At 42.6% G+C, this 26,917-nt stretch overlaps 1 protein-coding gene across 4 annotated transcripts in view; it reads right to left on the bottom strand.

Annotated features, from left to right (window-relative positions):
• Positions 1-26,917, bottom strand: part of CTNND2 (catenin delta 2) — a 680,238-nt gene that overhangs the window by 273,839 nt on the left and 379,482 nt on the right. For 2 of the 4 annotated variants that reach the window (XM_063326147.1, XM_063326149.1), the window contains one exon: positions 17,747-18,323. In XM_063326147.1, coding sequence (XP_063182217.1) covers positions 17,747-18,323 — 577 coding nt within the window. The remainder of the gene's footprint in view (positions 1-17,746; positions 18,324-26,917) is intronic. The other 2 variants (XM_063326148.1, XM_063326150.1) reach the window with 2 other exon arrangements.

Here is a 26,917-nt window from a genome sequence, read left to right as displayed (position 1 = left end):
AAGTATAAGGCATCAAGCCCATTCAAAGACAGGTCTACGTACAAGTTCAAAGAGAAATCATTACTAAATTTACAGCTCTGCAAGCCGTTAATTACAGATGATGTATTTAGCACCAGAGTAGGCACAGAACTCATGATAATGGTTCTGAAGGAGTGGGGTTTTTTTTCTCCTTTCTAGAATAAAAACAAAAAAACAAACCACAAACGAAAAACAAAAACATAGAGAAGAGCTAAACCATCATCTGGGGGCTGAAGAAACTGTTTCACAATTACTTACTTAAATAGTCAAATCTTTAGTTTGACAAAAGACTGAGAAATTATTTGATTGCAATGCCAGAGGTGCATCACAGCAGCAAGTGTGGAGAAAACGAAAAAGCTCTAAAATAGCAGTGAGAGGTATCAAAAGTGAAGCAGACAATTTGGGGGTGAGGGTAGTGGATTTTTTTATTTTTTATTTTAAACAGAAACTGATGATCTATAAGAACAAAGTACATAGAAAAGAAAGTCCTCTCTGTCTTCCAAAGTCTCCAAGTTAAGGCTGAAAGCCAATAGAAAGTGGAATGCCCCTTCTTCTGTTTCTCTATAGAGCTTGTAGAAGTAGACCGTGGTCAGACTCCAGCAGGGTTATTGTGTGAGCCCCCGGCCAGATCAATCAGATTAGGGCAACGATGGTAACCTAGAACCAGCCAGAAGTTTTACCAGATGAAGATACCACATTCCTACAAACTTTGCCCTCCTCTGACATTCAAGAGGGGCAACAGAAAGAGCTCAGGAGGAGTGCGGTCCTACCTACTGGATCAAAAAGACAATCTCCACCCTTTACATGACAAACCCCGCCCCCCACTAGCTAAAGGTTACCAAATTATTCAGATATGTTCTTCAGCAGTATAGGGAAATGGTTGTTTTTAGGCAAAGTCTCACTTTCCACAGGAAGTGCTGTAATCAGACAAGTGTAGCCTCAGAGAAATACACAAAATAATCCCCAATTACTTGTCAGAGTTTGTCCGGGCGGTCATGGAAATAAATACAACAGACACATTTGGATGACACTGCTAATCTGACAGTTTAGGTCAATAAAGTAAACCACTATATTGGCAGCATTTGTCATCTCAAGAAACCGAAGACACTAAAACTACTCAAATGAATGGATACACAGGCATCTGCATATGCTTAATAAAACCTGCACAGTCTCTGTTTGTGGCCCTTGTGAAAGCCTTTACAACCAGTCATCCTGCCTTGCTGCAGTCCTAAGAAGGAGCCCTGCAAATTCATGATACTCTCTATAAACACCTCTGATAGCAAGAACATACGGTACGGCCATCCTCTCCAGGATTTAAGAGCTCATTGGAAGCATGAGATATGCAAGTGATCATCTGAACATGAAGCAAGCCATCCAGAGTTGGCCAGATAAACCATTCAGCCCTCATTTAGGAATCCCCTATCACAAAATATATTCATCAAGAGTCCTGTTAAGCAGTTTCCTTATGTCTATGATACAGGAACATCATCAATGAGATATGATCTGAGGGTGAAGCTCAATGACCATTATATTACCACTTACCAGTAATGTGTTTACACCATTTAACTTACTTGATTGCAGCCCCCCCACATTTCAACACACAGCGTATCTCTAGCTACTTGAGGCTCTAAGTATCAAACTCTGATTCTGAAAACGCTACAACACATTGTACTCAGGAGATCTGATTTTTTTTTTTTTTTAACCACGAAGAGGATTGGGCATCCACAACTGGCTTTATGAACTTTAATTCCAAGTACAATGACAACATCACCGATCTAATTTGCACTGAATTTTCCTTAGATTACAAGTTTTTTTTTAAAAAAAAAAAAAAAAACAACAAAAACAAACAACAAAACCGAACCCCACACAATAGTAAAATTGCAACAACCCCATCAACGAGATAAGAGACGGCAGGCACAGAAACTAAAAGGGAATCAGAGCAATTTTGTAGCTTTGGCACGTTGCATGCTTTCCAGGGGACTGAAAGAATTTTTTGATTTAAATGGCATATCAGGGCTGAAACCCCTTTTTGACATGATTTTCTCTTAGATGCTCGCCCTAAAATGCTACTGTCCTTATAAAAAAAAAAATTATACAATATATCAGGTCATAGCTTCACTGTAATTTTGAAAAAGCAACATGTGAGAAAGAATATGAACAGTAGGACTTTTACTCTGAACTCATATGTAACAAAACCTATTTTACAGGCATTAACCTGGTTTACTTTATGTAGTAAAGAAGCTGATGTGAACCCAAGTGCAGAATCAGGAGTAAACAGGGCAGAGGAGGAGGAGAAAGAAGTCAAACATTCATATATTGACTTTTTTTTTCCCCAGAAATGTATGCAGAAACCTCTCCAAAATGCTTATCTGAATACACGCATCTTCTCCTAACAACATTGGAAGATGACAGTATGATCTACAACAAATGTTATTATAAATAAAACTAATAAAACTCAGATAATGGGAATATGCCAGCACTGTGTGATGAAAAGCACAGTACCAAAGAGAAGGAAAGGTACCTAACCCAAGTACTGAAAGTGAATACAGATTGTCAAGACGTGACAGATGGTTAAATTAACCAGTAAGACACGACAGGCCATATGGCAGCACCAGCTAATGCACACCTTGGGTATGTCAGCTTGCACCCGTAGCATACCAATGATCTACAGTCACCAGAACCAAAACACAGTATGGATTATATTCCTTTTAATTTCGTTTAGCTTTTCCTTAAACACAGGTTTCTCACTTGTTTATGTTTTAGACACACAGACACTGAATATATTGATTTGGGTCTGAAGTTTTTCTTTCTCCAAATACGGAAATTTCCGATTAACTAATGAAAGTTCAAAATTAAATTCATTTTTGTCTTTATATTTTTTGCATTCTCGCTACACTATTCTGTCCAAGACTCGGGACTATTTGTACAAATAAAGAAAGAAATAATACCATCACTGAATTGACTGGTTACACATGATGTCTTTCAACTCATGTCAAACTCCCTATGTCTGGAAATAACATGGACTTGCTACTTTGGCACCCCCATTCCACACTGCAGGAGATCACCACAAAACAAGTATGTGCTATAACACAGAAGCCCTCAGAAGTGAAAGAACATACTCGCCTCATTTTTCAGCATCTTAAGACTGCTTTTCCTCAGGTTTTCTACTTAAAAGATTAAAGTGTAATATGACGCATGGCCTGGAGTGTTTCTTGTAAACTATCATTGCACCATCAAACCTATTAGCAGCTTCACTGTCAGGATACTGTCAGGTTCAGCGGAATGGCTCACACTGTCGCATTTCCCAGACATAATTTGTCCAATTAACCAGCTTAAGTCTCTTAGGAAAGTCTCCTCAAAACAGATTGGCTTTGTCTGCTTAAGGGAGACTGCAAAACCAGCCTCTGACCTAGGGTTAGCACTTTTCACATCAGTGCTAAAAATAGAGAAAGCTAGGGGAAAAAGAAAAAAAAATGGATTACACTTTTAAAACTGTAATAAACAGGCCCAAAATAAACTTTAAAAAATCATTTGAAAAAGCTTACTACGTATCTGGATAATTTTTATCCCATTTAAACTAGTTTTTAACCAAATATTAATTACACTCCTAAGTATATTTAAAAAGAGAAATAAAGCTAAAAATATTTTCTTAAGTTGTCTATGTTTACTTTTCAGTCATGCAATGTGACCTTACTGCAAAGTATTGTATGGGTTATTTTAATTCTACAAATATAGGATAAAAAAAAAACAAAACAGAAAAAACCCCACACCATAATTTTGTGTTTCCTCACAAGCATTTTATTTTTCCTGCTACTGTCCTCGTTCTGTTGAAAAGCATTCACCTGCTTAAAACATTTTATCAAAAATAAATTGTTAGTGGAAGAAGAGAAGTGTGACTGGGAGCAAAGAGATAGGAGGCAAAGATAGCCAGGAAGAAACAGCAGATTAAATGTGACAGACAAGTTCAGGGAGATAATTCCCATTTCATTTCTGATCTAGGGAACTGTCACTGAAGAAAGAACGAAAAACAACCCCCCCCCCAAATCAACCACTACCGCACAGCAACAACAACTTGCCTTCAGCAAGGCAAAAAATGATAGAAAATTTTTAATTTTCTATCAAAACTATTAACTGAATGATCACTGTGGGTGGGTTCCCCCCCCCACCCTTCCTTCTCTTAAGCTCTGCCTCTTCCCTTCCCCTCAACCCTGCCAATTTTACAAAAAAGGGGAAAGAAGTCCTACGCATGAACCTAGCATAGATCCTGCTATCCAGCGATACAAATCACTGTTTCTAACTTTCCTGCTCGCTAACCGCTTCGACTGAGGACTGAGTGCCTCAGCAACAGCATGATGTTACTAAGCAACGATGCCGAGCAGCCGCACATACGCTGGTTGGATACTTCACCGCGGCTTCACAACCATTCAAAATAACACCAAGCCTTTGTAGCAGAAGAAATCTCTTTGAAGTTTTGCTAAACATCCTTATCTTAGGAAGGACAAAAGTTTATTATTTCCGATTTTGAACTGCAAGAACTTGTGTCGCGCCATGGGCTCAATGCTAAAGCAGGTGCTGTGGCGATACATTCAACTCGGCAAGTAAAGGAGCAGAAATACTAGCATATTTGGTGAGACATGCCCCCAGAGTAAAAACCTCTATGGGATATTTTGTAAAACCCTACAGTTAGCGCTTCTCTGACAAGGATTGCAGATCAAAAGGAAGAAGAGTGTGTCTTTAATTGCCCAAAGGTGGGTCTTCTTTTCTCATGAGGCCATACCAAGACAGACTTGGGGACCCAATTTCTGCCTGCTAAGCACCAGTATAGACTAAACATCTCCAACCCCACAGACCTCTGTAGGGCTACAGATCACCTCCAGCAGCATGACTGACTTGCTAAAAAAGCATTGCTGCCTCCAGCAAAGCAAATCAGGTACTATTCCACTGATGCCCACCAGCGAAAACTTCCCTTTCTGATCGTGTTTAACATCATGGAAAACCACAGCATCTAAAAACCCCAGCAACTCACAACCCTTCCCCCCAAACCGACCATAAGCTCACTCAACCTTGAACGGACCAAGTTTTCACAGCAGCCCTGGTGCAGGGGGAAGGGGAAAGCCTTCCTGCATCGACTCCTCCCTGCATATGGAACAGAAAGAATTTCTAGAGCTTAAATCCAACTAGAAGTCTCAAGATTGGCACAGAAAATTTGTTGATTAAGGAGCATGCTTTTGCAGAACAGTGGTTCCCAAAGGAAGAACAGTTGCAGTGTAACACTGTGGGAAGGGTAACACCAGAAAACAAAATTCACTTGGGTAATGAAGCGTCAAGTCTGTCCAACTACGGTATTCCTCAACCGGCTTTTGCTGGGCAACCTGAATTTTTGATCTAATCGTACTGTCACTCCTGGGAGTTCACAGTTCCAACAGGTGGTTTTCCTGCTACCAGGGAAAATGCAAATAGATAATTCCAATAAATCCTAACCACATGTGCATCTTTTAAAAAGGTATTAATTTATGATGAATACTGTTGCGCATACCTCTTTTGCAAACCTGTGCTCCAGTCTGATACCTGCAGTTGAAATCCAAGACACCACATCTGGCGTTTGCTCACAGAAGAAAGTCATCAACTTATCTTTTGCAATTCATTTTACAATTAGATTGCATATTATTAGACGTGTGAACAATATTAACTTTTGGAGATTTTTATCTGTAACACTTTGTACTCAAGCCTGCATTTCACTGAGAGAATGGAGAAAAGCATCAGATAGCATTTGTTCTTTTACGTAAAGTCATCTTTGATAGAATATTAAATGCTTTCTCCTCCCAGTGTCTTTCTCCTCCTCAGTGGCCATTTATTTGTGATCCTCAATTTCTAGAATTCACCAAGACCCAAGGTATAAGTCTGTGACATTCCAGGGGTAAAAACAGGGTTTATTATCTTTGTCTTTCAATGCCACATTCAAGAAAGGGAAGATCTCTTTGGATATTCTGTAACATGCAGTATTACTCATCAAGTTTTCATTACCCATTTGAGACTCATTGCATTTAAAACGCTAGAGTGAAAACATGGAGCTTTTATTAAGTGTATACGTAATCAATTAGAATACAACCTTACTAAAGAATTTAGTTATGCCTGTAAAAAAGTTTAGACCAGCAATTATCCACTTTTACAATTATGGCTTTTTGTTCAATAGATTGTCATAGCATTATTCAAGCTGGTTTTAGGTTGTTCCCTTTACGTATACACGGAGACCTCTGATAAAACACTTAAAATAATCTCCTATTATTAAACCTATTATAATCTAAAGCAATTCTAACAGGCTTGCTCTAAACAGAAGAAATAAAAGAAATGCTAAGCATAGAGACAAAGAAAAGGAATTAACACTGAGATCATGAGGGGCTTAAGGACTTAAGTAAAGTTTATGCTGGAGTAATCATCGTACAGATCATATCCCATAAAATAAAGTTTTCTCTTTTAATTCATTATGCTTACTAATACAACAATTGCACAATAGTAAGCATTCAGTATCCAGCTTCCAAAAACTCAGAAAAATACATTATGAAAATCCTTCCACAATATGCAGCAAGCAAAAAAGAAAACGGATGGCTACAGATTTTTTTACAGGAACTTATTTAAAAAAAAAAAAAAGAAATAAAAGAGAAAAGAAAAGAAACAAAACCAGCACAGCAGGCCTTGCAATATGCCGTGAATCCCACAAATTCAGATATTAAAGGACCGTAAGCTGAAAGAGTCCTGTCACTTGCGCAGAGAGTCCCTGCTAAAAAGAAATGGCCATGACAAATGCTGCACGAAACAAATGGTGGCAGAAGGTCACAGGTAAAAGGAAAGCAGACTTGAGATAAGAAACGTGAGAAATGTGTTCACAGCAGTTTGCAATAAACCACTGGAAGGGTTCAGCTTCAAGAAGGGCTTTAACAGTACTTTCAACTAGAAGGATGAGATGCATGTTAGTCCAAAGGTGACAAACACTTGAGGGATTCCGAACTGTCCCACAGTTAGTTCCTGGTTATTCATAAATGCAAATGGACATAATTTGCATGCCAAATGGATGCCTCACCTGCGAGGCCAACACTTCCACTATCATATGGCTGGCTGAAGTCATTTGCATCAAGTTTTGCCCTATTTTACAAAAGCAGTCTGAAACCTACTGCAGACTGAGAAGAATAGTGACATGCAACCCACCACAATCTTAATAAACTTCAGAGAAAAAGAGACTCTCGGCTAAGACAGTCAATCCTTGAATTCCCCAACTTGCGAGATAGGACCTTAAGCAAGGCAGGACAGAAACGCGATCAATTTGGAGAAGGCTGCTCAGTTATGTTCTGCATAGCTTCAGATTCTTGACAAAAGCTGCTCAAGGTGCTACACTGACACGGATGACATGAGCTAGACAAGAACTCCAGCTTCAGACTGAAAGAAATGCAAAGTTCTGATGAATAAGCCTTGAAAACTTTGAGGCTTGGTCAGAGACCAGACAAAGTGCAATCATGGCTCAAGAATCACTCTGTCTTCAACATGGCTACCGTGTTTCCTCTTTTGAGGGAAAACTGAAGAGCATCAGTACCACAGAGATCCTCCACATAAGCCAAACACAACATGGCTGGTTAGTCAAAGCCCTAAAAGCAAAGCCTGCTGCCTGAAAACAAGCCACTAATTTCTTATTTCCCCCGCCTCACTCCCTCCTTGGTCAGATGCTGCTATCCTAAAAGCTGCCAAGGACTCAACCAATCTTGTCTTTGAAAAAAGGCTGTCAAATCCTTCATCAAATTACTTATTCTTACCACAATTCAGCAGTCTTGATGTATAACCTCCATTTACTAATAGCAGCTACATAAGATAGCAGCCCTTCCACTGTTAAGAAGGAAACACACTAAGTCAGCTCTGTGTACAGGAGGCTTCTTAAGTTCTTGATCATCCAGATAGACCAGTATAGAAGAGAAGAGGGCTGGAAAGAGTCTCTCTTGCTCACAGAGGGTCACAGTTGCGCACAGTTCCCCAGATGAAGTCCTAACCGTACATAACGCTCACAATTTTGCTTGTTACATGATTAGGCTGTGAAATATTCTATCATGTTCCTAACATAGGTGGCTGAGACGTATTGTAGTCAAGATGGTCACCCAGGTCTTTTCCTACCCTTGTTCTCAGCCAAAGATCCCTAATTTGTAACTAGCCACTAGGTGCATTATTAGCTCGGCTCCAATTCTGTTCTTTCCCTCTGATCTGGGAAACTCATTCTACACAGGATTTACCTCCCTTTCTTCAGAAAATGCCTCCTAATATTCCACTATCGAAAAGTCTCCTTGGCATACTTTGGGGTTTTGTGCCAAGATAATAAAATGAAAAAGTCTTTTTCAAGTGGCTGAAAGAGTTCTTCTTGTGGGACTTTATTAGTAGCATCCTTCCCTTCCATTAATTGGATTTTCAAAATGACAAACTGACAATGCTGCTTTGCCCAGGTCCTCGCCCACCTACACTCTTGCAAGAATATCCATCTCCCCTAGCTTAAATAAACATTTCCCAAGTGGCACTCCAGCAAATGTGTGCTCAGAGCCCTGATAGGAAATAGAAAGACATCAGATATAATCTACGAAAAGGTCAGTGAGCAAGTTACTCCAGCACAACCCGGTTTTGGTAAACTCATGTTGCAAATTATCCCATCAACCACTTACCATCTTCATGTCTTGTATCATCCTATCAGCTTTTGTTGTAATGTCCAACAAGGCACTATGATTAGCTGGTCTGCAATTTTTCTTGTACTCAGTCCTCCCTTTCTTCAGGGCATTATTAGCCTCAAACACACAAAAAGCTGTCATCTCATCTCCCTCCACCTTCTCTCCCCCCCCCCCCCCCCAAAAAAAAAAAACCCAAAAAAACCTGAAAGAGTCCAACTCACCCTCCTTCACAGATCATGCTCCCAGGACTTTGACACAAAGCCTTTGAAGAGCTTACAGCACCTTTTGGTGAGCAAACATAAACACAACTGCATCCCTCCCAAACCAGGATGCTCAGGGAAGGTGTGGGCAGGGGAAGGACCCCATGGAGAAGAGTCCTTTTGCTCTCCAGTCACAGGAAATCTGCCCCAGCATCAGAGGGCCACAGCGCCTTCTCCACCCCTGCTTTCCTCCCAGGCAATGCTCTTTAAACCCAGGGAGAGCTTCAGACCTGTGATCAAAAGGTTTTACTGCCTGAGAGCAGCACAGCTGGCTATCCCATAAAAGGGACTGCTTTGCACCTGGGTTGGAGGAGGAGAGTAAGGGGCCATAAGGCAAAATAAAGACATACGCTATGGAAGAGATAAATATAGAAAAGCATATGCAAAAATTTCCTCAGAGAAGTGAGGGTTTCTTAAAATTTAAGACCACTTGTATTCAAACTAATATGGCACTTTTCTATTCTTCACTTACACACTACAAGTTGCAACTTGATGTACTTATTAAAAATCTATGTCATCCAACTGGCAGCTTCATATGCCATGCCTTATAATTGTAAGATTAGTCATCACTTGGTCCTTCTCATTTCAGCATATTAAATTCTGACTTTTGCTTCTGCCCACTTATGATAATATACAGTTTCATGAATTCATTACCATTAGACAATCTCTCTCTGCCCTCAGTAATACCACTTTTATTAAAAACAAAAAGTATTCTGTCCGTTCTGGGTCCATACCTAGGTGATCTTCAAGTTTGACCCTACGATTACAGCAAAATTGCCTCATTTATCTCCCATGATTGGTCATAGAGAGAACTTCGTCCAGTGTAGTTTCTGGCAGCCACCACTGATGGCTAACATATTTCACCTGTGAGCACATTGCATCTCAGCATGGGCACATCCCCACCCAAGTTTTGGCCTGAAATAAAGGGAGCCTTCCTCAACCCACCAGTTTGCAATCTTCTTCCTGACATAGTTAATCACTTTGGATTAAAGTCACCTGCACAGCTTTAAAGCTGGTGCATGCACATAATAAGTAAAAAGCTATTAAATATCCCAAGAAATGAATGCTTACATTACTAATGAGCTGTGCACTGACTTTCTAGATCTCAGCTACTCTGCCTACCACAGTTTGTGTGCCACAGAAACTGGAAAGCATGATGTTTTCTACCACAGTAAAAATGAAAGGCAAGTTCTCACTTCTCTTAAATACCTGAAGAGCGTGACGGACTAAAGACTTGTCACTCCTTATTGAGACTTTTGTGACAAACGTTTCCAGGCTATTGGATATGGCCTTGCAACGGGGTTTCAGACCATGAGGAAGCTACAACTTCCACATGGGCCTTCTTGGCCCAGGGCACAAGTGAGACAATCAGTCATCCCAATTTAGATCGTACAGTACAAGCAAGTATTTTCACTGATGTCACAAAAACCTAACTATCAGAAATTTGAGTTGAAGGGGACCTTCCCCATGCCTAATACCCCCTCTCCCATGCAACGACACTCCCTTCTGCTCTGAACAAGTGAGTTCAAGGCCAAAGACATTTGGAAGGACCCAAAATCACATTCCTGGTGACTGAAGAGGACAACAGGTACATGAGGACATCATTCAGACCTGAGTGCAAAAGGGGTGGTAACAGGCACAGACAAGACTCAGCCTCACTAGCATGCCCTCAAGACCAAAAAGTATGGACATGTCATAGTCTGTGAGGGGCCAGCCTCTTCCTGTAATCTCACATACTAAAAATTATACAAATCAACATTAGCAAGACACAGCTGAATGAACTGGAGTCCCAGCACTGGCTGATGTATTTCTATTGCTCTAAACAAAAGTTCCAAAAAGTTAGGTTCACAAAACAATGCTCTTTAACTTCACATCTTTCGTTGAATTTCAGTAGCCAAGAAAAATTGACAGAAGAATTCCGGAAATCAGAAATCCTCGGATTAACCATCTTTCTGCTACGGATACTAACACTTCTCTGCTAGCTTTTTGCCAACTTCAGCTCCTTCTCTTGCATCTTTTCAGCAGGTCTATAAGCACAGACATCTTAAACCCTGCTCCGATGGTTAAGAAATTCCTTCCAGTGGCTTGCATGCTTGCGTTTGAATCCTGGCCTTCTAGGTACACTGCCAAAGTTCAGGACCAGAGGCCAGAAACTGCATGCCAGGTTGTGTGGTTCCAAGCAACAGCACAGCTTTCGGTACTGAGCAGAAGCACCTTCAATGTTACGTTCACCTAAAAGGCCAGAAACAGCCACTGCCACCCAGTTTCCCCCAGCCATTCAGTTACAACGCTTCATACCAGTTGAATCTATTTTCAGCAATGCTGCAGGCCAGTTTTCTTTGCCTGAGAGCTTGTTATTTTGCAATATTATTTGATTTCTCATCCCTCTGAAAGACCACTAGAAGACCAGTCAAATGATTTCCCATACCAAGAACAGGAAGCAAAGGGAAAGGTGACGGTCAGTATGAGAATAGGACAGAAGTTTAGACATATTTGTAGTGCCTACTCACACAGGAGGTCAGAGATCAAGTTCATTAGCTCAAAGATAATCCACGTACATGGGGCCTCCATATGTGGCTCTTGTCAATTATCCCTCTTCTACGAGCAAATTAATTTCATGTAAGCTAGATCTGAAAGATGCAGGAACAAAAATCATGGCAATAAGAAGATACTTTAAAGACATCCATCTTATTCCTTCTGCTTTATTGCTGTAGACTGTCCGTGTTGGATACCTTGTCCAAGTTGGAATTGAGCACTACTGTAAATGTTTCAGTTGTAAAAATTAATAACATAATTATCGCTGAAGGAATAGGTGGAAGTAGAATTAGAGGCAAAGAAAAGGAAAGGGATCATGAAGTTGTATATTTGTATCAGCTCCAAGACCAAAACAGCACTTCTAACCTCCAGATTACAATGTGGAAATGAATAACTTAGCATCAGAAAGACACCAAATTGTTAGTCTTTGATTACGATTTTAAATATTACTGGATGCCTCAAAATCTTTTGTTTTGCTTTCTTGTCTGAAAGAAAGAGTCTCAAAACAAACAAAGAGTAGAAGGAGACAAAAAATCCCAGGCTTGCACTGTCTGTCCCAGAACAAAAAGGGCATTAAAAATGTTCTCATGTGTAAAGGCTCTAACTGTCACATAAAGGAATTTTCTAGCTAATAAAAACAAACAAAAAAACTTAGAAAAAAATCTACAGGAAAACTAGTTTGGTTAAAATTAATGAAGCAATTTTGTTTTCTCTATAAAAGAAATACAGGATTCTGTAAAAATACAAGAAGAATAGTTAAGGGAAACAACTGAGTGTCCTTTTTGTTATGATCAATCATATTGATAGTCCAGGTCTCACAGCTTATCTCAAAGCCAAAAACTCCAAAGATTTTCCTTCCTTACCTGCCCAAAGACAAACCTCACACCTACACTGTTTTATTAGCTTAGCACCGTGCCTCAGGCACAGAGAACTTTTAATTCTGGGGTGATTTAGATCCACTTCGGCTTTGGGTTAACACTTAGTTTGTACCTTCCCTATCTGTAACGCCCTGCTCAAAAGCTGAATGGTGACGCATGTGGTGGAGCCTCGTCTACATTTGCAAACGCTGGCGGGAATCTGGGCTTGATGTAGGCTGACATACATTGCATACAATTTAAACCCCTCAAAGAGGCTAGTATTAACGCAGGTTAGCACTACCATTGATTTTAATACTACCTAACTCTGCTAAAAGAGTTATTTCTGCTGCCCTGTAGTGGTATGAAAGAAGGGGGTGGATGCATATATGCCCATGAGCAGTAATGCAGCCATTCTAGCCCAAACGCATAGCACAGCGTGATTTACTGGAGAATTTTAACACTTAACCAGGTAATTTTTTGTAAAGACAGCAACGAACGAGCTACATATAGATGATACAATATTTTCATGCAACTGAAAGGAAATCCAAATCCACGCTAGTGGTGATGTATATCAGCCCTCCGATACACAGCTGTACCCATATGACTGCACACCAAAATGCTAGAACATGTCAACACTCACCATCAAATAGCAGCCCTGCCATAAATCTCAACAGGAAACCAGGGTTCAACGTGTCATATGCAATGAAAAGCATACAGAAGGAGAAAGGGCAAAGGAAGGTCCCCAGCAAAGAGAGAGAAGAGCGAGACAAGACAGATGAAGGAGCAGAAGGAACCAGTTAAGACCGTGATAAACTTAGAACTCTTTGCTCAATAAAGAGCATAACGCATATTTTATACATTAACCCATGCCACAGTTTTATAATCCGGTGATATTTTAGTATTAATACCACAGATGCTCACAAACAGTACTACCTCAGAAAGGACAAATTCCTTTTCTTTTTGATTTTACAGGGACCCGAATGAAGATTCTGTTTGCAAACACGAGGCTGAGCACTGAAGTTTTCAGCAGCGGCACCAGGGCTGCCTGAGGGATGCTGCAGCTCTTGTTTCAGTGGAACACGTCACCACTACATGAAGAATAGCTGCATAATATTCTTTCCAGCTGACATTACACAAAGTGATTCACACCAACACTCATTTCTTAAATCTAACCTTTTAGTACAGCTGACTGAGCATGATGCGGTCTTCAAACGCACTTAGTTTCCTTTTTAGTTTTTTGTAATAAAGCAATGCATAAAATTACCTACCGTTGCCTTACGTCTCTCTAGTCTTCCCTAGGCCTGGATGAAGAGGCAGGAGCAGCTCAGCAATACCAGCGCTGCTCCCCTATCACTTAACCTGAGGCACAAACTACCTCAACAACACCCTTTCACCGCCTCCTCTCCCTTGGCTCCGAAGCAAACCCACTACTCCTTTTGTACTGATTCTGGCCAGCGGGAGATGCTTCAAGAGGACCACGAAGAGTGGGCACCCGTGCGATGACCTGCCTCCCAGAAGGGTCTTCCCATGTTTCTGCTGCCTGCTGTCCTACAAACTCCTCCTTCCAGAGAAAAACAGGCTGCTTTGGGGAGTCTGGCTCCCAGCGGCACTCCGCAGCTCAGTCCAGGCGCGGTGGCTGCAAGGAGGTATTTACAAACTGTGCTTTCTGGATTCCGATCGCTGCTTGAACAGACAGTGGGCTTCGGAGCAGAGCTGATAGGAAAACTACTTCCAAAATCGTAATTGCAGATCATAGCAATGAAGCGGCTAGACTAAGAATAAACACGGTAAGTGTACACTCAGAAAAAATGCTATATACACATGTACACACATACCCATACACACACACGCTTCGCAATGGTAACAGTTCAAGTATAACTAGACTAAAACCCATTTCTGAAGACGTTTCTAAGGTTACTCGGTTAAAACTGAGTCACTGCATGCTGTTGCATGTCTTATTTTAAATTCAGGATGCAGTCTAAGAATTGCCATTTTTTATAATTTGGAGCTGTTTCATAATCAAGTTTGTAGGAAATTAATATAAATAATGCCATCTCTTCAATTAAGTCTTACACAGATTCAGTTTTGGACAATCTATGTTTGTATTGTACATGAAATACAAATTTTTTACGAATTTTTAAAAAAATTCATCATAGCTGAAGGTCTTTTCTTTTAAACATCTAACCTTGGTACTGGTATCGTTCAGCTTGTTTAGCACACTGAGACCTGGTAGTATTCATGAACTAGGTAGCTCCAGTACAATTTTCTAATATCATGAAAAAAACTAAAACAAATGCATTATTTGTATCCCCAGTAATTAATACAAATAATAATTTTTTTCTTCATGGAGGTAAAAAAAGATTACTTTCAGCAACATCATCCCTGTGATGACACATACATACCAATGCAACTTCACATTAATCACCGTAGGCAAACCATCAATCAGTGCAATGTGACAACTATTCTCCACTCCTCCCCCTCCTCTCTCGAAGAAAAAAAAACCCAAACCATCTTTGGATGTAGTGAACAAGAAGCAGAAGTCTCATCTAGTGAACAACAGTTTTCCAACGTACAATTGCTTGCTCTCCTTCTCAATGGGTTTGATTTCTAACACAATGACTGGAAAACACCTGCAATAATACGATATACTTACAGCTCAAATACCAAACCTGTTCTGAGCAAAAACGCCTATAGAAAAAAAAAAGAAGATTGCCTTGGTAGTACCTGTAACATCTGATCCTGGCTAACTCTAAAGCACGTCTTAATTTTAAGCCTCTATGTAGTCCATTGACTTCAGTGAATCCAGTGAAAGTCTAGATTAGTCAGGCACTTAACACTGCTGGCAAATGTGTAACTCTGGGATGGCAGAGGGGCCACGAGGAACATGCTACAGAATGGTAATGGAAAACAACGGGTGGGAGCACACAATAGGAAACTTTTGCGAAAGAACAGGTCATGTGATAGAGCTCCTTTCAAGGACTACTTGAAAGGCATGTCACCGCTGTGCAAAAAAAAAAAAATAAAATAAATGCTATGTACTAACATACTGTTGCTTCCACTTTGATTTTTTTTTTTAAGTAGCAGTATTATCTCTGCATGTCTGTCAACTTATTCGAGTTACAGGATTTTTCCATTTGGTATAAAGACACTGAGATTTTCAGCATACTTAACAGCAGTTCCCTATGAGAAAAAGTAACTCAGAAGCTCATTATGTTTGTTCTGAACAGCACAACGCTCATAAAAGTTAGTGCTGCTTTACCAAGTTTTACAAACTTAATAGCAAGTTCAAATGAGCAATCGCTCCCCCCCCATTAAAATCCACATAAAAATACACCAGCCATTTCTTAAACGTATGTATCGATAAGCTTTTCTTTCACTCGAGCCATAAATCAGTGACAAGGGACTCCTCACAGTGGGACCTAAAAAGAGTCAGGGAGGGAAGTACTTATGTTACGCAAGATGCAGAAGTCTTATCAAAAGCTTTTACTTTACAGCAATCCAAGAAAATGCCAGTTCCTTAACTTGTATTCAAACCAAAGAACAAAACCCCATTAGGAATGCCTGTACAAGCGCTATTGGCCAAAAAGGCCCAAAAAGTCAAAATCCAAAGACCCAAACTTGGGTCTGGTGCAGGACAAACAGCTTCTCGAACACTGTAGCACTTCAGAGTCATTATGATGGGCCTTAAGCCCTACAGAACAAGTCCTGACTAAGCTGTTGTCACAGGCTTAATGCTGCAATGCTATAGAACACGCTTTCTTCAAAAACCAGAACCCCGATACAACACGATTTCCAATGCTCAAAGCACATAAAAAGAAATACGGACTGCACCTGTTAGAAAATTCCCTAAGCAGAGACTTCTATCCTAGAACAAAGGTAAAGAAAAATCAGGGAAATACTGGTAGTTCATACCCTGAGGTACACAAGTTTTAAATTGAATTATCCTCTGTTCCTTCAACGCTGACAATTCCCTCCATGCTTATTCAGACTCAAGCAGTTCTTGCCATTGGATGAAGCTGCAAAACTCCCTAAAATACAAAGTCTGTGGCAATTCTACATTACCACTTTACTCCGCAAAGGCAGTATTTAATACCTGTGGCCAAGAGTGTGTTGGACTACACTGGCGAGAAGCTATACTCGCATAATTGCTAAATAAACCACTTTGTAATTTGAGACCGAATATTTGACAACACGATTGATTTCAGCGTCCTGAGATCTCGATTTTGGCATCACTTAGCGATGCGACCTCTTCACTGTCTCTGAACTTCCAAAATAGTGTTACATAAACAAAAAAGTTTTCAAATCCCCACCCCTTAAATAGGAAAGAAAACCCAACCAACAGTTCTTACAGGGAGATGCACTAATACTATATTTTATTATCAGTTAATTTAATCTGTCTGTTTAGATCTCAGACACTAGAATTCTACAGGATGCCAACAACTGCTGGAGCTGGGGAGGGGAGATGGGTGAGAGGGGAAAGCGGGATGAGAAGAGGTTTTAACTCCACTAAGAAACTTGTGTACCTGCCTGATAAACACAGACAAACCTCTTTATGTATCCTATTTATCTTCAAATCTATTTATGTCACACAAGAGAACATATGAGCATAGCAGCTGTTACTATAGCAATGAAACTGGAAATTTTGAGAACACAAAAAAAACCCACCCCTGAAGGATGCTCAGTTTAGCAGAGAGATGGTTTAGGGAACAGCGCACCAGTATCTCACTTCTAGGATCTATTCAAAGTCTGCGGTTACAGAGACATTAAATCAGCTGTAACAGCCTATTCCCTAAAGAGCACTCGGAGCCAAAGAACCGCTACCTATTCCTCGGCACAACTCGGTACACCGGGAGTTCCTCCCAAGTAACCCCAAACTTGCCAAATACCCCTGACCCGCCCGGAAATCGGGGGAAGAGCGAATCTCTGCCAAAGGCTCACCGGTTTTGGCCGCGGTGGGCGAAAGGATTCACCATAGTAACCTGCTCCCCACCCCGACCGCAGGCGAGGGCACGGCCCCCGGGGCTGCCGGCCCCGCTCCGCCCCGACCCCAAGGCCCGGGGGGACGGGACGAGCCGGCAGAAGTACGGTACTTTCTCAAAGCAGCAGGCGGGCGGCCTGCCTCTCCCCGCTTACCGCTGCCGGGATGAAGAAAACCCCACAATTCCCCCCCAAAACGACTCTTCATCAAACCCACCTGGTTCCTTCCCCCCCCCGGGCGGGCAGCCCGGTCACCCCCCACCCTCCCGCGGGCCGCCGTTCCCCCTCCCTCGCCCCCCCCCCGCCTCCGCGGGCGCGGCGCACCCCGCGTCCCCCCAGCCCCCATCCCCGCCTCCCGCTCCGCGGCCGCGGACCCGAGACGGCGGCGGCGCCGGCCGCGATTTACCTGCGAGGGAGCCGGGTCTCTGCAGGGTGGCGGTGGCGTACAGCTCCTGGGAGTGCTTGCTGTACTGATCGGCAGCGTGAACCAGCCGCTTGGTAGGCGACAGGGTGGCGTAAGTGCCGATGGTGGAGCTTAACTGGTGGATAGGAGAGGAGGAAATGTTAGACTGGACGGTGGGCGGGGAGGTCACTCGGATGGGGGACGGCGACAGTCCCGCCGAGGAGACGACGATGTTGATGGGCGAGCTGGTGCTGTAGGACTTGGCCAGGCGGCTGGGGGACTGCTTCGGGGAGGAGAGGCGCTGCGCGCCGGCGTAGGCGGCGCCCTCGGCGGCGGAGCCGGCCCGCGGCAGCTTGGTGGGGGAGCCGCCGGGCTGGGCGGGCAGCGGGGAGCTCACCCGCTGCGCCGGCAGCGTGGAGCTGGCGTAGTAGAGGGCGGCGGCGTGCTGGGGCTCGGGCAGGTGGAAGGCGCTGCCGTGGCTGGGCGCGAAGGGCTCCCGCGGCTGCGGGGCGGCGGGCGGCTGCGGCTGCGGCGGCGGCTCCGGGACGCCCGGGTGGGCGCCGCGGCCCCCCGGGCCCTGCTGCGGGAAGGAAAGGCAGAGGCGTCAGCGGCGGCGGGGTGGTGGTGGTGGGTCGCTCGCCGGTGGGGGGGTGGCTCGCCGGAGGAACCCCTCCCAGCCGCCTGCAGCCCCCTCTTTGCCCTTAAGGCAGGCCGGCGGCAGCGGGGATGGGGGGGACCTGTTAATCTGCCGGAGCGTTTTCCAGCCTTTGGAGGGGGAGGGGGGGAACCGGCCGAGCGGCGTCAAAACTCCGCGTCGCGGCTGCCGGGCGCACCGCTCCGGGGGGGGGTGTGTGGGGGTGGGGGGGGGACGGGATGGGGGACTCCTGCTCTGAAACGGGCTCACGGACCTGCCCGTCGACCAGGCACCCGTTAGCCCGAGCTTAAATAAATAAATAATAAATAAATACCCCTACTCCCTCATCGCCCCCCAAACTTTTATTCTGCGGTTTATAGATTTAGATAGGTATAGATAGTTCTATCCATGAGAAGACAGCGGTTGAAGCCGCGGAAAAGGGCTTTAACCGGGTAACTTCTTTCCTCCCTCGCAGACCAGCAGTTCGGTGTCCGCACGGGCGGAGGCACCGCGCCGGGCCGGCACCGCACCCGCGATTCGCCGCTGATGCTGATGCTGCCGCCGGCGCGACAGGGCGCGACGGGCGGCAGAATCGCGGCTCCTGAAGGAACGGCGGGGAAAAGCCCCAGCCGCCCCGGGCGGGTTGGCGGCCGGCCCCGCCGCACGGCAGGCGGTCTCCTCTCACTGATTTAGGCGGCGCAAAGGGGAAGGGAGGGCGCGGGAGGAGCTGTCGGGGACGGGCCCTCCTCCCCCGGGCCGCATCCAGCGGAGAATCCAGCGGGATGGATGGATGGAGGGAGGGACCACACCGCCCCGCCGGCCTCGGGATCCGCCAGCCGCCGAGTTGCCTTAAACCCAGGCACTGGGAGGGGGAGGGTCGGGACACTGAGGAGTGGGGCAGCGAGCGAAAATCCTGGGCAGATGCTGCCCGTTAGAAATTCCAGTTATGCGCCTGAGCCGCTTCTGGAGCAGCGGAGGATGGAGTCCGCCCTTACACACAGGCGGCTTCCCCCGTTTTTTTTTTATCGCGGATCTTGGGCTCAAGAGATCATCTGTGAGTCTGGCAACATTAAAATCCTCTAATAACTGCACCCCGCGGTGAGCGAGAGCTCAGCGCTCTGTTGGAAGACGCGCTCTTGTTTCAGATACTTTTTTTTTTTTTTTTTCTGGTCATGCAGGGGATTTACTTGAAATCTTTAGAAAGTCCTCCAGATCCCGGGAGTTGACGGTCTGACCAGTGCTTCGCCCAAACACGCACACCTCTCGGCTACTGATTTCCTTAGCGAGAAAAGCCTTTAAAATGTGAATAATGAATTTTGTGACTCAATTCAAAGAGGTGTGGTGAATGCTGACAGCAGCGTTGTTTCACATTTAAATAGCAACATGGTTTTTTACTAGCATCCTACAGGGAAAAAAAACAAGTAAACAAAAGCAGCACGTTCCTGCTATGAAACTTGATTTATTTTCACTACCATACCCAATAAAGGATTTAGTCAGGAACCGAGGGCAAGATAAAACAACTAATCAGAGCAAAGAATTAATGAGGTTCAAAATGCCAGAAATTTGTACTTCTTGCCATGTACGCCCACTGGAAATTTTTCTGTCCTTTTTAACTTTTGGAGCCCCGCCCCCCATCTTAAGTGCTTTGCATCTGGGGGAAGAACACGTATTTTTCTAGACATGGTCAAGAAGTGAGGCTTTGGAGGAGCTGCTCCTGGTGCTTTGCTCCCAGTCATTTAACAGCATGGAGCCCACCAGCGCTCGCAGTGTTCAGGCGTCTCAAGGGAGCACTGCCAGACCCAAACCCCACTGGCTTCAGGAGTTTTTGCACCCCGAAGAGCAACAGCCTTATAGATAACTGCAATGTAAACTGACCCCTCCAGCTGTTCTGTATGGTAAGCCCCTGGCAGGCGAGGGGATCACAGATACAAGTAGCCTGCTCGCTGGTGAGGTGGACCGTTCTGATTGCGGCCACGAGATACAAACACCACAGCAGCGAGTACGGGCTTTGACATTTTCATAAAGGGCCATCAAGCTCAAGTTGCTCATTTGAAAAACTCCTAACAAAAACCAGGAAGGCAAAGTCTGGGAACATCAACGGACTTTTAAAAGCTACTTTCATGCTGAGCTACTTACCGTCTCTGCTTTAAACTGGAAAGAAGGGCTCTAATCTGCAACTGACTGTCCAGTAACGTATTTGACAGGAGTACAGTTTTCATTTTCAAGGTTTAAACTGTATGGTAACAACTTTCATAAAACAAAAACAGGCTGGCAAGATTTAAGGCAACATGGACAGAGCAAGTTTTGCACATGATGAAAGGTCATTTGAACCAGCTACATCATTAATTGAAACTTGTTAATAAATTTTACTTTCTGGACTGTTCAGAGGCATAGTAATACATTTTGTAATATTCAACGTCATTCCAAAATAGTCTTCTGCAACGTTACCAGTGTCTTCTGCAACACACTGCTAACACACTGGTAACTTAGGCAGTTTGCCATCTATCATAAGGATTTTAGGCAAGCACTGTCAACATGTATAACAGCACTTCTTTTTCTAATCTATTTCTACATGGCTTGATGTGTCAAGGATTTAGAGTAATTAATTTTGAGTAAACCAATATTTTCCCATATTCCTAATAAATCTCTATAAAGCTGCAGGCATTCTTGCAAGTACTACTTCAAAAACTCAAAAAATCCCACTTCATGATTGTCTCTTACAGGGAAGAAGGTGTAGCGTCAGGGCACAAGAATTAAATGCTTAATTAAAACCGGAGTGTACAGCACTTCCTAAAAAGCTAAGCATTTGCTCTGTATGAAGGAGAGAACTTTTGGATGAACAGATTGCAATGAAAACATTAGCATGCAGTATTTTCTAGGATGTGACTAATCTCAGACCTGTCTTAAATTTACTGTGAGGTTCTTATGTTTTTTCGAAGGGCCAAGTGTGCACTCACATTCTCCACTCGTGTTTTCAAGAGGTAAAACGTGTTTTAGTTTCTCCCTGCGTTTCCCCCTGTCTGTTGCTGAAGACAACCACACAGACATGTCATTGTTCATCCCGACGTGTGAGGTTATACTTGGTATGGAAGAATGAAATGGAATGGTATTTCCCCCTTATTTTTCCCTTTATCCATTATTGTTGTCAACCTGATAATGAAACTGTTTAAACTAATAAGTTGAGAGCAAATTTGCTTCCCATTTGTTATATCCTCCTGCAACAATCTACTTCATAGACCTGAACAAAAATAAAGAACTTTCTTACTACAGCCCTATCTATTCCAAGACTCAGAGCTTTAATTTTTTCGGGTATCCCAAAGAAAAGGAGCCTGATTTGCTTATTTGGATTCAATATATGGATTCTGATATATCCTTTTTAACAGCAGAAATATGTGAAAAAAATATGAAAACAGCAATACAGCTAGGAAAATATTTTATTTCTCATTTAATCTTAGTAGAAAGATCATTCTCTACTGATATGGACAAAATGAGATCTGTAGAGCTCTATAAAGAAAATTACTGAGGGTGTCCAGTTAGGTTATAGTAGACTAGAGAAAAGTCTAACTGCTGTTTGCCTGCCATAATTCATGCATTTAATATACTAAATTTCAGGATTTTTTTATTATTATTTTTTTACAATTCCAATTGAAAATTTTAATCAGAACTTTAACTGAAAAAGGTTAAGTGAGAGACTGCTATACAAGATTTCTGTTTTATGAAGTGGAATTGATGGGGGAAAGTAACTGTGTTGAATTATCTATTCTCCTGAAAATTTTTCATGGATAAGGAATTACAAAATCCTAGATGGCTAGACAGCTTAAGCAAAACTTTGGGGTCAGCTGCTAATTACTGAAATGTCAGTATGTTGATTCTTGGAGATTGCTCCCAGAGGGGCAAATGGTGTGTAAGACCAGCAAAACTGGAATAGCAAAGGTCTCAGAGAACAAGAGGAACCATTATGAATGTGTTAGCAGGTGCAGCAGATCTATTTGGTATATCATCTAAAATCCCTTCAAACTGTTTTCTTCTTAGGCATGCCAAAATACAAACCCAAAACCTGGCAGATTTTGTGCATCTATGCTTCATAATTTACAGGTGCTAAGGAACAGAACTTCTGTCAGTGCAACCGCGTGAGTCTTAGAAACGGAACTAAGAGCAGAAAAGGCTTCATAGTCATTTCTTGGTAGTGCGATAATGATACAATTTCCAGGAAAATGCTGGAAAATTTGAATCATGGTACCAGTTACCCTTAAGAAATGACAATTTGCGCTCAAAGTCCTGTATACTTCTGTGACAGATAACAGAAGAAAGTGAAAAGGTATGTTACATTTGAGTAAGTCTGCACGCCCGTCTTAGGTCTGGATGAACTTGTATCCAACAAGCACTTTTAGTTTAGCATTAAATGCCAGCAGCAGTTTTCAGCTTGTTTTGCTGTCTGGGACATTCAGGGATAACTTGGCCCTTAAAATCTCAAACAAGGTCATATCTGATGAATATGAACATTGTCATATGCAGTATGCTGTTGCCTATGGGAAGACCCTTTCTCTCGATTCTGAGGAGGATTTTCCAATTGGATGCTCAAGTTGTGTGGAAGACGTCCCTCCAGGCTGCTTTGGCTTCTTATATATTTGTGGTTGTTGCCAGCTTTAGGCAGCGAACTTGACCATCCTTACTAGGGTTTTCAAGAGACACAAGTGATCTTGTAAAAAGGTCGATCTCTGTTCCATGATCTACGTGATGCTCTGTGCTCTTTCAATGACTGCAAGGCTTGACAGTCTACTGAGGGCTTTCCTTCTGTCAGCCCAAAGAACCTTCCATATTTCTTCACTCGAGGTATCCCTCTGCTCTGGTCATAGAATCACAGAATCATAGGGTTGGAAGGGACCTCTGGAGATCACTTAGTCCAACCCCCCTGCCAGAGCAGGGTCACCTAGAGCAGGTTGCACAGGAACGCGACCAGGAAGGTTTTGAATGTCTCCAGAGTTGGAGATTCCACCACCCCTCTGGGCAGCCTGTTCCAGTGCTCTGCCACCCTCAGGGTAAAGAAGTTCCTCCTCATGTTTAAGTGGAACTTCCTATGCTCAAATTTGTGCCCATTACCTCTTGTCCTGTCCCCGGGCACCACTGAAAAGTGCCTGGCCCCATCCTCCTGACATCTACCCTTTAAGTATTTATAAGTGTTGATAAGATCCCCCCTAAGGTCCAATACCTCTATCAACACTTTTCTACAAAGGGGAAAAGAGGGTATGGAAAATGCTTAATATTTTTTAGTCTTTGCGATGCAGACTTCAGTCCTTGGGCAGCACCTGTGGAAGGGTCTTTCTTCTGCAGGACTGCTTTGCTGCCATTTATAAGTTCCTGACATAACTTGAAAGATGCTACCTATATTCAAATGCACTTACATGATAACGGATGCCAGCCTATACCTCTGGATCCCTCAAACGTGGCCTGTTCCATGTGTTTCTCCTGATTTTATCACAAAGGTCATGGCCAGCGCAAGGTCATCACTATACTTTGTTTGCAAAATACACCCCAACGCTATTACAAAAACCTGTCAACCTACCTGATCCTAATCTCAAAAGGCCATACGTACAGCTGAAGGTAGGTAATACCATCACAGTCTTCTACATCCACAAACAGAATTCCGTGACATCCTTTCAGAGTGTCCAGAGATGGTCAGTCTCTGGTTTTAAAGCAGCAATGAAAGCTGCAATCATTACCTATTGTAGGATCAATACTGTAGGATCAGCATTATGCAGATCAGTTCTTCACTACCATAAGCTATACTAAGGAATTGTTCTCTATGAATGTCGTAATAAGAGTAATCTGTCGTAAGATGTCATCTGCTTCCTTTAATGACAGAAAAAGTCTCATTTTCGTATTTGGAATCCAGGTTTAAACACATCATCATCTGCCACATGCTGCCAGAAGCGAAGTCCTTATTTTAGATTTTGTCTGGGTAGATTATCAAGCAGCCAGTCTATCACCTTGTGGCACAGGTGACTGATGGCGGGAAGAGCTACGAGTCTAACTGAAAAAGGCCAGTATACAGTTTTTGCTTGACAGCTGAACACATTCTTGTACTCATTTGCTAATATTCTAAATAGGGCCAGTGAGGTGTGGTGGTTTGATGAATGACAAACTTAAGACTTGTTTACAGGAAAAAGGATGCAAGTTAGAAAACCGTTAAATGATTTTTCAAGGCCTTTTTTTTTTATTTACCTTTATTTTCCATCTACTTTTTGTTTTTAAGAGATTTCAAATTCTGTGCCAGCTTGTTCAGTCCAGAAGGCTCAGCGGCATAGGATAATACGGAATAGGGATTTACCTCTGGTTGCTGGCTCAGCTTCTGAAAAGACCACAGCATCACCAGAAGCTACAAAAGTCCTCATCCAGAGATGCAAACTAGTTTCACTTCCTTTCCCCTCCCCTTGCAAATACACGGCAGAGCATGTGGAAAACCACTATTTGTAGTACACGCTATGCTTTAGATTCCTACGATAGCTACAATGTAAGCTGACCCTTCTCAAGATGACAGTAAACCAAATCAATCCGTTGTTCACAAACTCCATTGTCCAAATGGAGGATTCACTTTTGAGCAACTCATCTGCAAAATCTGCTACTTTTTGTAGGAAGAGCCACTAGTGACTCTTCACAAATAACCTTGATCGATTAATACAGCATATATCAGGATCTGGACACCAAGTCTGATAAGCTGTTTTCAGAGGAGAAACAGAGTAATTCCCTGCCAGAAGAGCAGTTGTTGCTAAGAAATCCTATTCCAGCAGCATTTGGAAGATAAAAGTTTTGTCTTCTAAAGTACTCAAAGCAGTGGAACAACTCTATGATCTATAATGAAGTCCTCCAAATTGACAAAAATGTTAGATTGCACTTTGCAGCACTATACAGGAAGTCCCAAAACTAATTAGTTTCTCTTTTTTATACAATTGCAGTTTCAGAAATTGTTCTTGCTGTCACAGCTGGCCTTGGGACTATTTACATATTTTTTCCACTCATTTGGGCTATCATTCATGTTCAGAGATAGCTATATTCCTTGCACACAAATACCAAAGGAAATTATCACAATCTGAGCAGTTTTGACTCCTGAGGCTTATTTCAATTATAAGAAGGATAGCAAAACAATTCCAAGAACTGACTTTTTTTCTCCTTAATTGTGGGATCAGCTATGGTCATTTTCAGAACTTTTTAATTTTAACTTTGGACTCTTCCCCTTCTTGTTTGCCTCTTTTAAAACTTCCTCTATATGCTTTTTATGGTATTAATTCATAGTTTATATGGCAGTTTGTTAATATTTTCAAGATATATTTTAATTGACCTGAAGTTGTAAAGCATCCTTTGCAGGATGATGGTGTGAAGTTATGTTCTGTGAGTTATTTTCCTGCAGGAACATCTACCATACAATCTGGAGGAACCAGAAGAAAGAAAACCTATTTTCTGCCCTCTCATACCAAGAAGAAAAAAGGATAGGAAAGGTTGCCTTACTACCTTACTAGTTATCTTTCTGAAGGTAATCAGTTCTCTGTGAAGTAGCTGGTTCATGAGAGCTTTTCCGATCTAAGTAATGGCTGTTCAGTGTAATTTAAATGAAAGAAATCTAGATCATTAATTTTTTCCCTTCTCCATAAATTCATCCTTTTCTGTGAATGAATGAATGATGAAATTTATATTAAAAGTATCACTACTTCTAACCACTAGACAATTGCACACTTTCCCTTCCCTGCCTTTTTTTTTTTTTAAGGTTCATTCTCCTTCCCCTCTCATTTCTTCATTGTTTCTGTTTCTGTTGCTCTCATAACCTATTCCTTTTCCATCATCTTACTTTTTCTAGCTGCCTTGAAGAATGCGTCCCACCCTTTCACGCTAACCCCCACGGTACAATGCTTTTCACAAAGCACAACTCCTGACGACATCTGCCCAGGCTACAACTGGATATTACAGCCTCCTTTTTCTTTCTAGCTGGAGTCCTGCTCTCCTGCTGGCTCCAATCCCAAAGAACATGAGGGACGTCCTCTTTGGTAAACACAGAAAAACTCAGAGGCCTGACCACTATGCAGGCTCATTTTAAACTCTTCGAAGAAGAAAAAAAAGTACCTACTCAATTTGAAATGAAATTTAACTGTGCTTCATTTCATTTTTCAGTCTTAGAGGATAGGGAGCTTTTCCGAGCAAATTGAGAGAATAGAATATTGTATGTCTCTCGGTATCCCACAAGCTGTGCAATGACTATATAATACTGGAAATCTCTTAGCAATTTAAGGCTTTGAAATTCAAATACTACTCACTTCTACAGAACCCTGAATTATAATGTGTGCCAGTGTAACACTGCGATGGTCTGCTTTGCTGGGACGGTTAAAATCTCAACAGAGAAAATAACCTGAGCTGACCAACGAAACCCAGGCAGACTTTGTTTATGTACAGAAGCATGAAAGCTTCTAGAAACATTTGTCTAAACTGAAGCTTAACTTCCCAGTGAGAGGCTTTGATGTCGCGGTGAGAAGCACAGAAGGTGAGAGGGTTAC

This window comes from Chroicocephalus ridibundus, chromosome 2 (genome assembly GCF_963924245.1).
Source record: "Chroicocephalus ridibundus chromosome 2, bChrRid1.1, whole genome shotgun sequence".
In the NCBI taxonomy this organism is placed as follows: Eukaryota; Metazoa; Chordata; class Aves; order Charadriiformes; family Laridae; genus Chroicocephalus; species Chroicocephalus ridibundus.
The sequence above is the reverse complement of the archived record's forward strand: the minus strand, read 5'-3'. Positions and strand labels throughout refer to the sequence as shown.